This window comes from Nanorana parkeri, unplaced genomic scaffold (genome assembly GCF_000935625.1).
Source record: "Nanorana parkeri isolate BGI_ZX_2015 unplaced genomic scaffold, ASM93562v1 scaffold250, whole genome shotgun sequence".
NCBI lineage: Eukaryota > Metazoa > Chordata > Amphibia > Anura > Dicroglossidae > Nanorana > Nanorana parkeri.
The window spans coordinates 610,178-625,006 of NW_017306518.1; the positions used below are offsets into that span (position 1 = coordinate 610,178).

A 14,829-nucleotide genomic window follows, 5' to 3' on the forward strand; every position below is an offset into this window, starting at 1 on the left:
AATAATAAAAACCTTTTTTCTCTTAATAGTCATTTATCGAAACCCATTCTTATATAATTTCCCACACTTTAACTGCAGTCATAGGGGTATGATAAAACCTGTATACCAACCACCTAATATTTTTATGTGAATTCATTAGGATAAAAAATGTATAATTAGATAAATACACACCAAACATGAGTGTCATATCTATATACATCAACCTACTTTAATATTATGTACCCCTAAAAACTGTGTATATAATGTAACATCATACATCAAATAATTTCTAAAAATTGTTTTAACGTGCCCCCGAAAAACACTAATTATTTTGTATTTAATGTGCCAACAAATATCAATAAATATTAATCTTCTGAAAGTTATTATGATGTGCCCCAAAGATGAAAAAATCCATATATTACTCATAAATCATTCTATTTAAAACCCAACTATAAATGATTAAATAAATATATCATAAACATGATGATTAGAAACAAATCATCTAAGAAGTGACCCTAACCTAATATTTAAAAAAAAAAAAAAATATGGTGATAGATAATTTTTAAATGACCCTATCAATGATGTGATAATAATTCATTATTAGCTATAAAACACTTGAGATCTAGCTCAACATTTAATCGCCTGGGTTGCACAGTGTCTAAGATAAAAAAACATTTAGTTTCATTTTGGGAGATGGTCCTCCTCATATTAGAGCCCTCCAAAGTTGTTGTATTTTATCTATTTCATAAAATACAATATACAATACAATATGATAGTATTTAAAATGTTTAGAGACACTGTGCTGTTCAAATCCCCTTTTTATATTTCTGACATGTTCACCTATTTGTACATAAAGTTGTCTAGTAGTTCTACCTACGTACTGTATGCCACATGGGCATTCCAGCACATAGGTAACAAATGATGAATGGCATGAAATACATTTTTTTATTTTAAATTGCTTCTCAGTGGTTTTTCAGTGAAAACTATTTTTACTTCTGCCATCTAATTTTCTAGCTCTTCTACACCCCACAAATCTCCTCCAAAGAAAAAATCCAGTGCTTGAGAAAAAGGAAAAAACTCTCTTTGGAGGGTTTATAACGTTAGGAGCCAGTGCCTTGAGTGAGGCACTTTTTTCTATATATAATAGATGGTTTGTTAGGAATGAGAGGGCCCAGGATTTTATCTTTTAATAAAATTCCCCAGTGTTTAATTAGGATTTTTTCAAAATCTCTATATTGTGCAGAGAAATTAGTAATAAAAGACAAAGGTCTCACTTTTGTTCTCTTATTCTCTCTACGTTTCAATAAATTCGCTCTATCTAATCCTCTCATTTCCTCCAAATGTTTCTTTTCTATCCCTTTTACAAAAATCTCTTTTCCAACATAGATGCTTGGTCCAGAAAATCTCATTCTGTGGTACAATTCCTTCTAAATCTAATAAATTGTCCCTTGGGTATATTAGAAATCCAGTGTGGATGGTGTCGCCTTTCTCTTGGAACATATCCATTCCAGTCAGTTGGCTTAAAAAATGTTCTAGTGCAATTTTTTCTATTATATTGGTGACTACAATTTTATTGCCCAAATTACTACATACTCAAATATTTTTCTAAGTTTTAGTATACTAAAATAAGGATACTTTTCTGGTATTTTAGTATACTGTTATGTATGATAAACCTATCAATCATGCCATGTCTTTTGTGAATCCTGTGCTTGCTGCTCAACTTCAAAGATTTGAATGCAAAATTTGTATTCAATTTTAGATCGCTAATATTGTGGGTAAAAATATTTGGATTACAACAGCAAGCAAAGCTTGCTTACTGACCTGCTAGAACTTTGATGAGTAGCAGGGCACAAAGGAATAACTGATCCTTCCGTAACACCTTCACCCCTTTATGTGCTGCAAGCATCTGAGCACAAACCGCTTCATGACCACTTTTTCTGTTGTCATCATCAGTGAGCAAACTTACTTCCATGAATTAACGTCCACCATGGAACAGTGAGATACAATGTGCCTTGTATAAGAAAGTGTCTAAAATATAAACTGCTTCTTTTCCCCCAAACTTGATATAAACTTTCATTCTTTAAATGTTATTCTGCCAAAAAAGCAGGAATATGATTTGGGATCTATAAAGGAGAGCAATTCTTATTTTGGACATTTTGGATAAATGAGGTCCAATGTCTCTAAATAAGGAAGGAGGGTATGGTGATCTGATGGTGAAAAGAATTAACTTGCTCTAGTTACAGTTTAAAACAGCTTACACATCCCATCTGCGGTTAAACTAGAAGATCGTGTAATTGTTTTTCAAGTGTCTGCTTATATTATGATAATCAAGACCTGATTAGGTTTTTAAGCTCTGTAAAATAATCTAAAAGCTCCAATATTTTGCATATTTGATTCTCACATAAAGATGAATAATGGCATCTAGGAGATAGAACAAGGTAAAGTGCACGTCTTAAATCATGTTTTAGCAGTATGCAGCTTTGCAGTCAAAGTGGATTCTTGTTGGTTAACCATCTGCTCTTTCCAGTACCCTATAACAGCTGGGCATAACCTATCACAAGGAAACTTCACAAGCATTTGTAAGAAACGGTGCAAGATATTTTTGGGGGGATATGTTACATAGTCTATCTATTAAAGGATATCTATGGTCAAAAACTCACAATAAATGTCATTCTCTATTGATTTTCCATGAGTTTTATGCCATTACTTATTTAGGATACCCATAGGATCAACTTTCTCAATGCACTGACACAATTCCACTCTGCCATGTGAATATGCACTTCATTGTATTCGAACTCGAACTAAGCCTGCCATCTGAACTACCACTCAGTGCTGCACTTCCTACAATGTAACATTATCATTGCTTGCTGGAAGCAGTGGCGTAACAACCGGGGGGCAGGGGGGGCACTTGCCCCGGGCGCAGGACTGAGGGGGGGCGCCGTCACGACCCCCGCTAAACGAAGCCCCTGGCTCTGCCACATTCACACGGCTGTTATCGGGCGGCCGCTCGCTCCTCCAAGGCCACTGCGAGCGGCCCTCTACAGTGAGAAGCAAAGCCTGGTAGGATATGTAGTCTTGGCAAATCGAGATTTTATCTGATCAAGAAACAGAGAAAGAGACGCAGGGCACACTGGGAATTCAGTATGTTGTTGTAGGTGATGGGCAGCACTCATTAAGTAAAATGAATTTTTATCAAGTAAGCTTTGATTTCATTATCAAAAATAACTAAAGTGTGTATTCCTATTACAATGCTGGTGTTATAAAAGGATAGTATAGTATATGCTGGGATTTACAACTCCTTTAAATGTTTTACTAAACATTATATAGTATATCAGTTTTACAAATTGCAAAGTGTTATGTACAGCACAACTTAAAATTATCCAAGCATTACCCTGTCCACACACATTAAAAATCTTTTTTTTCAGTCAAATGATGTTTTAGTTTGACTGTAAGCTACTTCACCATGCACAGCGCTGAAACAATTTTACAATCCAGTGATGATGGTGTATACACTTAAAATAATATTCCTGAACAATTCATTCTGAATTTAGTAGATTAGGCAGTCCTATTACAATACGAGGTATGATACAAAAATACGGTGAATGTTTAAATTAAAAAAAATGAATGACAGTAAAAAACAAATTGCCAATAATCCCCTTCAAAATACTCCCACTCGCTTCGAACACACTTATCCCATCGTTCTTGCCACTTTCCGAAGCAGTTCTGGAAGTGCTCTTTCACGAATGTCTTTCATTGCACTGTCGTGACTGCTTCAATGTCCTTAATCGATTCAAACCGTTTACCTTTCATGGTCATTTTGACATTTGGGGAAGAGCCAGAAGTCGCATGATGACAGATCCGTTGAATAAGGTGGATGAGGATACACCGTAGTATGACAGATATTGCCATACAAGAAGCGATGTGTGATGGAGGTTGAAACCGTTTGCCCATTTCTGAGGCCGTTTTCTATGCACATTGTTCTAATAAGCCCTTATAATATTTAGAGTTCACTGTAGTGTTCCTGGGTACAAACTCAGCAAAACAATCTCTTGGGTTTTTGATGTTGAAAGACATCGCAATCTCTCCTCGTCTTCAACCAATTCACAACCTTTACGAAATCACTCCAACCCCTTGGTCATCTTCATGGTCACTGCAGCATCACCATAAACTAATTTTAACATTTTGTGTGCTTCTTTAGCACTTTTTGGGCCTTTTAAACAAAATGTCATGTTAATACGTTGTTTGTTATCCATGGTTTATGGCACACCTAAAAACACACCTTCTTTCAACCATAGCTTACAACCAACTGACTGCACAAAACAAGCTGAAACTTGTCACACACTGTTACTAAGGTTCGACGCACCGCTTTTCATATTGGAGATCCCTGCCTTTCCATTGGATGGCACCCGGCAGCAGCATTCACCGTATTTTTTGACCACACATATATGATCAGTCTTTTACCTGAAACAGATCATGTGCCAATATAAACATTTATAAGTTAAAGTGACTCAGCTGTTGACCCTCAAATCATCTCTGCCATCTCCCATGATAGACTACAATCTCAAAAAAAATTAGTAAACTAAACATGAAATTGTAGTCCATCACTGGAGCAAGCTTGAAACGGTGGCTACTTTACAACACACACAGGGACCATGGGGAACAAAACTTAGTGTCACTTTAAGGTTCAGCTGGACTTATCAAAAACCAAAAGTGCCATTTAATGCAGCTAGGCTCCTTTTGTTCTAAGAATGCGACTCATATGTCACATTTTTTACTGTTTACTGTATTCAACATTTATTTATAGATGTTGATGCTGCCTAGATGTTTGGCTGCAGAGTGGAAATGCATGCACTGGTCTGGGGAGGAACTAAATAAAAATAGTATTGTCAGTGAGAGGTGAACAAAGTCAGGCATCCAAATGTACTGCAGTTTCATTGCAGATCTACTATATATGGCTTACATACATCATAGGTATTCTGGTTGTCATGTTTACTTACCTTGTTCCTATTGTTGTTTGGAGAAGTGTGCATATGCCAGACACAAAGAATATGGTACATATCAACTGGCTTTTTACTGCATTGTCATGTTTAACACACAAAGGCTCTGCCAGAATTAATGGAATTGCTATTATTCCTCCAAACGCCAAAATATAATGCTGTAAAAAAGAGAGTTTATGTTATTTTTACTCTATAGACTCCTGAAACATTTAAATGGTTGAATAACATACATATATATAACACAGAGATTAGGAAATTACCTTTTTTCTTCCCTGTTCATTGGGCCATCTTTAAAATCATAGGATGTTACACTATGAATAAAATTAAAGGGTCTATCAATAAAAAAAATTGCATAGTTTATTTGCCAAGCAAAACAGCAGGTACATTAACTAGCTGTTGTTAGAACAGGGCAAAAGCAAATGATCTTTTTCTCTTCTGGTCGAATGTTCTTTAATAGGCTATCTCACAAAGAACAGGGTTATTTGGCAAAATACCACTTTATGGCCAATAGACCAAGGATCCAAAAAAAATAACTATATGTTATTAACATGGCACAATGTTACAATTCAAGAGAATGCTGGAGAGAATGAGGCTAATAATGTAACCATTGCTATTCCCATAGTATCAATGGTTACCTTCTAGTCATGTTAGGTTTTTTTCATTCTGCATTGAAACTCAGATGAATTTCTTTACATTTGAAAATTCGGATGGATCCGAATTTCCGAATTCAAACGTATACGAAATTGCGAATAAATAATCTCTGCAGCTGAGATCACAGTAATTTAGGGGTCTATTCACAAAGCTGCCGTAGGCAGTGGAGTGAATAACCGACCCGAAGTGAAGTGAGCCGAACGCTGTTCGGCTATTCACTTCAGGCTTGTACGGCTGATTTCAGCCGTACACCGACTAAAATCAGCTGTACATCGGCTTGCTGTGGCTGGCTTCGGGTCGGCCAAACATGCTCAGCATGTTCGGCCGACCCGAAGTACAGAAGGAGTTCGACTCAGCAGATCCAACATCTGGATCAGCTGAGCTGAATCTCTGGCAGGCTACTCGCTGCTGTTCAGCATTCGGCTCGGCTATTCTGCTCGGTACTTCTGTGGTACCTAGCAGAATATAAAAACAGTTTAAAAAGTAGAAAAAATTAAATAGAAAATGATTGGGCAGAGCTAGCAGTGACAACTAGCACTGCCCAACTGTTTTCAATTGGCCGGGCGGTTCTGCTGCCGTCAGAATAAAAAAAAAATCACCATAGGAATGCATAGCTAGATACCTATTGGCTATTTCACTTTGCAATAGCCAATAGCAAACTAGCTATTGCACCCGCCCTCTGCTGTTGTCAATCACTAGAAGGGGACCTGATGGAGAACTATAGGTCCCCTCTGCTGATTGAAAGCAGCAGTGGGTGGATGCAATAGCTAGTTTGCTATTGGCTATTGCAAATTGAAATAGCCAATAGGAATGTAGCTATGCATTCCTATGCTGTTTTTTTTTTAATTCTGACGGCAGCCAACGGCTCCGATGTCAGAAGAAAGAAAAAAAGACAACAGAGCAGGGGAAAGTTTACTCTGCACAATAGACTACACTTTCCTGGGCAACCAGGAACCTCTATCTAATAGCGGAAGACTCCCGGACGCTCCGGGAGAGTTGGGCTGTCTGGAGATCAGCGTCCCTGGTTACCTGGTAACCAGGGACGCTGATCCGTCTGTGCAAGTGGCCGGAGCCAGCTGTGAGATGACGGCTGGCTCCACCCAGCAGTCAGTAGCAGTCGCCCAGCTTCGGCTTTCACCTCGGCTCAGTCAAGCCAAAGCAAATGCCTTCAGCTCGACTGAGCCCCTCGGCCAACTTCGGGAGCTGTACGGGCTATAATGAATAGCTCGTACAGCAGCCCTTTGGTTCTACTGAACCGAAGGGGTCCTGAGGTCAAAGGATCAGCCGAAGCTACGACTAGATCCTTCGGCAGCTTTGTGAATAGACCCCTTAGTAATTATGAAGCTCGATTATTTCAGTGCTTTCTAAAGCTGGGTCTACACGGTTCTATTTATTCACTTAACCCACGGGCTGAAGGAAAAAAATAACAGATTCCTCCATCAACACTTAAGAGTGTTGATGGAGGAATCTCCTGTTGTTTTTACTGTATTCTGCCAGTGGCCACTGGCCGCTCTCAGAATATTAAAACAAAGCAATCGGCTGATAGACCGGAAACTCCGTTCAGCCAAGAATTTTCCTTTGATCAGCTGATTGAGGGATGCCAGGCGCAAGGGTGCTGACAGTGGCACCCACACAGCGAGTTTTGAGCGGTTTATCAAGAACCGGCCAAAATTCACTGCAAGTATAACCCACTTTAATTTTATGTTAGCTACATTGTGTCCATCTCAACTTTAAGGGCAGCTCCCTTGCAGATTGTAAGTCAAGAAGAGGAACTGGAGACTGGAGGATTTGTTATATTGGGCATTTTTAAATCATTTGTTGTATAGCTAGAAATAAGGGTGCTTGTCTGAAATGTTTTAGTACTATTTATTTTTTAAATAAATTCAGTAGAAGGGCTTTGGTTTTATGAGGTAGTGTTCCATATATGCTTGCTACTTTTCTGGATTTCAGCCAAGGGAGTTGATTTAATAAAGGAAAATTGGTTATTCCTTTTTAAAGGCATTTTCCCTTAGCTTAGTGAATGACGTGAAGCTTTGCTGACTTCTATTATCATATAATGCAATTTTGTTTTTCCTTGCACATGATTGGGTATTCTTTGCAAAGTAAAATTTCACCCCATTCATTAAGCTAAGGGAAAATTCCCTTAAAAAGTGAAAATTTCCTTGGAAAGTGAACAGCCTATTTACTATTAATAAAACACCCCAAAGAGTTCAACTTTAATCTCATCTGCCTCAGAACAATTTTTGTTTAGTGTTTTTATCTAGTGAGCACAATGTAGAGAATATAATTTTCTCTTTTAAAACTTGCTGCGCTTTTTCTGTAATCTTTGCAGAACCCTCACTCCAGGTGGGAGTAACAGCAATACTGTATTTCCTGTTTGTAGACAATGTACTTTAGTGTATATTGATATAAAATCTAGCCCCACACAAATCATTTGTTTGCTTTGTGTGCATCACAGAGACAGATCCCTCTTCAGAGGAGTAGATTTTGTCAGTAGCCACACTTTACATGCCATTTTAATAAGTCAGAGCACCTTGGAACTAAATCTCATTGATTGGATCATGAATTTGATTAACCTCTTTTCACATTGGCATTATCCTAGAGATCCACATACGTTTCCCATCAAAGTCCCTCTATTGTTCAAACTATTGAGCTATAGAAATTAAAATATGTGATTTGTGTGTTAAATTTATTGTTATGACTTAGATGCAGATCAGAACATATTTAGGGCCAGTCGTGCAGAATCCTAGGTAATTCTAAAGGTTCACAAACTTTTCCCTAAAACTATATGTCACATCAGAGCAACAGGATTCCAGAAAGAAAGACATAACACAGATGGCCTTGGGGCAGCCACTGTATAAACCTGCAGCTCAATCTGTTGTATAAATGTTACAATGCTGTAAAATACCTAAAGGTTTAATATGTAGAATGGGTCTATGCTGTCATATTGTTAGAATACACACCACATTTGTCTTATCCATATGGGAAATAGCGTATATAAAGTCACTTAAGCCTGTAACTTCATCTTCTGGGTATAATATTCTATTGTAGTATTTTCAGTGCTTGGCACCTGGAGACAGTGAGTACAAAGGAGGCATACATACTGTACCAAGACATTACATTTATTCTTTAAAAGGTGTTTTACCTTTAACAAGCAAGTGAAAAGATTAAGATTTCATACATAACTTGTGCCATCTAATGTTCAAACCCCTGATCACACATAAAGAAGTAATTCAAATTATCGACATACATGTTTGCTTAGTACATTAACAATGTAGATTACTATACAGCTGAAGGTCAGTCTTTATTCCAGTCCAAACTGATGAAGAAGTTATGGATTCTTTTTTAACAAATTGGATAGGCTCTTGGATTATAATAGAAATGTACTTAATGATTGTTAACTTATTAATGCAAGTTCATCCTTTTGGTGTGGAGGATATGGCTCGAATAATAGGAGGACATACCAAAAATCTGCATGTAAAATAAAGCCTAGTATGAATTTTGCATTTACAATGACATTTATAGATCAGCTTTCTAACTCTAGAGTGCAGTTTGGAAAGTTTGCTGTACATCCCTTTGAGACTAACATTAGCATGATGCATTTTTTAATCACATGTAATTAACATATATTGGCTCAGAATGACATGCATTGATTTTCAGTAATTGGTTTACAAAAGTTCAGTGTTTGACCTAATGGCTCATAGGACATTCACAGATCATGTGGGAATTAATTTTCCAGAAGTGTACAGTCTTAATATGACAGAGATGCTGTTTACAGGAATATTTTATAGGCTAAGAATATGGCCCGTAAGGAAATATCTGACCACAGTGCTCATTGGGAGGAAATGAGGATCATTGCAGTTTTGGAATTTATAGGTTAAGGTGCATTACTAGAAGACCCCTTAATGTGAGTAAGCCTCTAGAAAATGAACATTATGTAGTGCAGTATGGGTGGAATTTGCGTGCAGTTTTACTTGTCACTGTCTATGCAGGCAGAATCATCACCAACTGAGTGATATATTAAACTCTGCTTGGTTTTATTATGTAACACAAATGTTACTATTAGCATGCATCATAATTAAATGACCTGCAAAAACTGTTCCTGTATTTGCTATGTACAATTGATGTCATAGGTAAAATAGGTAAAATAATTATTTGTGAGAAGAGACATTGTTCTGTCCTGTTTTAATGTATTACCAACTGCTGATTGCATTAGTAATACTTTATGGCTTTTGTGCATGACATGAGTCTGTTGTAAAGTTATTTATAGGAAATGTGTAGTGGTTTTGTAAAATATTTGTTTATTCATTTGTTTATTTTTTACAGTCATGACTAAAACTATATTTTAATTTTTTTTCAGGCGGGTAAATATGAAATGTTTTATTGATATTTTTATTTTTAAAAAGCAGCTGGAGCGCTTGGCCTTTATTCACGTAGTCTCTTCTACCTCTTTACAGTCTGTTGTAAAAAAAAACCTGGTGTTTACAGACCTCAATAGTACATGTTATTGACCCATTTCAGTGAACCATCTCTTATACGACAGCTAAGTCAAAAGTTTTAGCCAGACAAAGGGGGTAACAAGGCAGGCCGCTTCTGCTGTGCTTTCTCTTTAGCTGACCCATATTGTTTGAAGAATCCTTTGTTATGCAATAGATGTTTATTTATAAATGCAGAAATGGTATATAAGAACAGATAAAGAAAATGTGTTTAAAAATGTATGAATGCAAAAAAAAAGTATTACACTATGGTACAGTAGTTACCATTAAAGTGAATGCAACTTTTTTTTAAACCTTGACAGCATAAAATGTCTACTTTCACCATTGTTTTCCATGAAAGACTCCTCTGTGTACCTCTCTGTAACTAGTTTTACGTTCATACTAAGGTATTGATTTCAGAGCTAGGCTTCAGCAATAACCTATGCCTCTGTCCATTGATTTTCCAATGAGGGCACTGTCATTAGAAGGAGAAATGACAGCTGGCAGGGCCTGGTCCTGAAGTCAGGGAGTCCAAGTAACAAAGTGGAGTTAATTTGACAGAGGCACACACAGCAATATTTTCTGGTAAATTGGGGTAATAGCAGGCATCCTCTGGTGTCACTTCGTACAGCATTTTAGTTCTAAATGTATAAATGACAAACAGATTCACTTTAAGAATGTGTTCAGGTTTGTCTTGTTACATAAGAAAATGTGGTTCAGTGTGAGGTAATAAATAAAGTTTTACTGCCCTCTGCCTGTAAATAACAACATTGTAACCTATGGAATTTGTTACTCTGGTGTAAAATATATATTTTACTTTATTAGCTTTAGTAGTATAACCAATATGGCTTGTTACTATTGTCTGCAGCAGCACCTCTATGTCAACAGCAGCACCTCAAAGTTTGTAGTTTAGACATAAAAACATAAAACCTATGACTTTGTTTCTTCCATAAAAGAACTCCTGGGATTTCAGACAGTAACAATCTAACAACAGATAATACATTATAATAAATACACTACTCAAATATAATTTAATTAAACTGGCCATGGCCTTTATTCATAATCTATTTTAAAGAATATTTATTTTCATTTAATTAATAAACAATGAATCAAAACCAGAAATTAAACCCAGCCATTACAGCTCAAATTTAAATAATAAAAATCCATAACATTAACTCATTCATCAAAGAGAAGCAAGAAAGAGAGCAAAGAAAACCTAGACACTATGGGGTTGATTTACTAACCTTATAAACACACCACAAACATGTATACACCTCTGTAGTGTGTTCCCTCCCAGCATGATCTATGGGTGGAATCTAAACACCTTTGTAGTGTGTACACACCCAGCAGGTGTGTTGTGCAAAGCCTTGCATGAATTGCAAGGTGATGTTGTGTAAATTAGCTCTATGTTGTGTTGCTTGCATTGATGAATGCAGGAATGTAAATGCATGAGCTAACCATTTTTGTCTAAACTGTGAAGCAGCATTATATATGCATCATGTGCATGCTTTTTCCATATATGGCATTAGTGGAAATATGCTTTTAGAGACTTTTTGGTTGATAAATACGTTTTGCTGTGTGAAAATCACACGCACCTGGTGCGTGCGTGTGTTTAGGTTAGTAAATCACCCCCTATGGCTCATGTTAAAATGAATAATATTATAGCAAAACAAGCACATTAAAACAAATTATCAGCACAGTAGTACAGGGAAGGCCGTGAAATGGGGGGGTGAAAACTTATTGCTGTCTTTCTTCAACTGAATCTAATGGTGCCTTTGTCATCTTTTATAGGGCAAGGAAGCACGAGGAATGACAGTTTGAGAAGACCAACAGATCCACAAGGACCTATGTGCAGCTTTCCATGAATAGCTTTACAAAGAGGGCAGGGATGTTAAAGCATTAAAAAAAATGATTTCTTAGTGCTTTCTCAATCTCATGTTAGGATCTCTACAATTGTTACACTTCTAATTCAAATGAAACATTTTATTAACCCTTGCAGTGAAGCTACAACCGCACTGCAAGGGTTAACTGCTCATTTGTTTCTAGGTGCTGAAAAAAGTTATACTCACCCTATCATTCCTTGTTCTTAGACCGGTCCCTTGAGCCTCTCTCCCCCTCCTCTGCAGGATCTAAGAATCCTTGTGTCATCACGCTCTATACAAGTGTATAGTTGTGAGGACGCTGAGAGTCATTCCATCTGTGCAGAAGAGGGGGAGACAGGCTTCAGTGATCAGAGAAGATGAATTAGCCAAACCACACAGATTGTCCAATGAGTTGGGAAATCTGTTTGTGTGGTAACATATGTTTAAGACATAAGACGTAAGCTTTATAGCCCTTTAGTGTTGCCATAAACATCCTTTTCTTAGTCCAAGGATTGCAATACTTATGGCTGTCCTTTAGGTTCTTCTCCAGGTTCTCTGCCTGTAAACATCAGATCTGCAGTACTGTACAAGAAACCTCTGATCCCTGGGTAAAAGAGATTCCTGGAGGGGTGGAATCACCAGAAAAAGTCAATGGCAGTTCTGGAACATCTTTAGCTTTATTTCCTCTTGCCAACGCTCGCAGCCATTCAAAGAAGTTCACACTTATTTTAAATGTAAATGTACCAACCTGAAGTGCCAGCAGAATACACAAATACCAAGGTGGTCTATCATTGATGCCATAAATTAATTCTGTAGATGGGGTGTTGTAGGATTCTGCATTCATGTCTGTTATATTCGGAGTATTTCCTTCAGGGTCATGATCATATATCCTCTGTCTCTATGAAGAAAGAATGCAAGTGGTTTCAATTTTAATTATACAACTATGGCAATATTTATGTTTGATTACTTAGTAAGATTTAGTGATGAGTGATCCAGGCAAAGTTCTATTCACTGAATGCTTGACGAACCTGGCAGGAAGTTCACAAACACCACACATAGCACCGAACCCCATTCAAGACTATAGGAGGCCTTTTTCAAGGCTAATGCATTTTGTTAAAAAAAGTGCATGGGCAGCTGGGAGCAGTCATCGGAGACATACAAATACAATTTTGTTTTCTAAAATGACCATTTAGTGAGAAGGGGGCATTTTAATGCGGCTTAACAGGTGACATTAAAAATGCACAATTCCTTTAGATAACATGCTTTGAAGATGTTTTAAATCTGCAGATGATGTTTTGAAGCAGTACAATGCACTCACTCCTTTAACACCTTCATGATGGAAAGTAAAACAGATCTTGAAGTAACATAAAGGATGTCCCTCCCCCCAATGTTAGTGTAAGCACTTACCATAAATGATGTCTTTTAAGCCGATCTTCTTCTTCTTCTTTGCTGTCCTTTTCAGCCTTCTCTCCAGCGCTGCTGCGGGTCTCCGATCCAGCGCGGACTCCTCTGAGCTTGCTGGTACTTCCTGTCCCACGGTGTCTGTATGCGGGTGCACGCCGTCCATAGACTTACCTTGTGTCTCTCCACGTCTACCGGCCGAAAATCTCAACTGCGCATGTGCCCGCCCCAAGATCCTTTGCGGCCGCCCAAGATTTTTCAGATTTTCGGACGGGAGTGTGCGGGGAAGACACGGGTAAGTATTAACCCTTTTTTAAGCAGTTTTTTTTTTAGTTTTTGCATATATCTTCTGCTTGCTAGCAGTAGATATATGCAAAAAAAAGGAGGGTTTAATAACACTTTAATGCCTAAACCCACTTTTGCTATTTTAAAATGTGTTAGTTTAACTGTACATGTCTTTGCAACTACTTCCTTTAGACAGGTGAATTATACCTCTCTAAACTTGCACAAACCAGTAAAAATATATCATTTTGTAAACTTTAGCTGTATATTTCTGGCCATTGGAACGTATATTTCTTGCCATCTGGGTGCTGGGGAGTGCCCAATCAAGCATATACAGTGCCCAGGAAGAAAGCCCACTTTTATGCCGCATATAAACAGTAGGGTTGGGCTCGATGTTTGAGCCGAACATGAGTTCGATTCGAACAATGCGAGTTCGTGTGTTCGCCGAACACACAAACTGTCAGGGCGTTCGGCAGGCTATTCGCCCGCCGAGCTCCCCATAAGACGATGCGCCTTCTGAAGCCATAAGCCACAAGACTTTGCCCAATCAGGGCACAGAGAACTGTGAGAGCCATGATTGGGCAAAGTCATGATGCCTCTGCCCAATCATAGCTCACCTTTTACAACTGTAAACAGTTGGGCGAAGCTATCTGGCACTGCCAGCTCTGCCCCATTGTTTGCAAGTTGCCGACATCGGTCAAAATGCCATTCTGTGGTGGGTGTTCGTCGCAGCGGATGGAAGTGAGGTCGTCGTTTTTTTCTTAATTATTATGATTTTTTTATTTTTTTATTTCGTTGAGTTGTCGTCATCGTGGACAACGCTGGACATCATGATTGACCCTGGATTACATCGATGGATCAAATTTTTTTTTTTAATAAAGGACAAAAATATTTGTTGTGGTTTTTTTTCAAATAAAGGATTTTTGATTCAAGTCTGGTGTTTCTTTTTTTATCTATTTTTTACCCTTTAGTGAATGAGTAGAGGGACAAGTACCCCTTACTCATTCACAAGGGGGGGGGGTGCATCTGGATGCCCCTTGTGCCCCATCGGCACGGGGACAAGGTGCTTTTCTAGGGGCGACCCTCCCAGTGATGAGGACATGTGGCCTGGTATCACATGGAGGGGGGCTCGCTCGCCCCCCCCCCTTTCCCGCCCTGCCAGGCCTGTGCTAGGATTAAGGG

At 38.0% G+C, this 14,829-nt stretch overlaps 1 protein-coding gene across 1 annotated transcript in view; it reads right to left on the reverse strand.

Annotated features, from left to right (window-relative positions):
- LOC108787236 (solute carrier family 23 member 1-like) overlaps window positions 1–14,829 on the reverse strand; it is a 141,981-nt gene that overhangs the window by 114,058 nt on the left and 13,094 nt on the right. The window contains exons 2-3 of the mRNA XM_018556733.1: window positions 12,713–12,862; window positions 4,977–5,134 (exon numbers count right to left, since the gene is read on the reverse strand). Of these exons, the coding sequence (XP_018412235.1) occupies window positions 4,977–5,134; window positions 12,713–12,862 (308 nt within the window). The remainder of the gene's footprint in view (window positions 1–4,976; window positions 5,135–12,712; window positions 12,863–14,829) is intronic.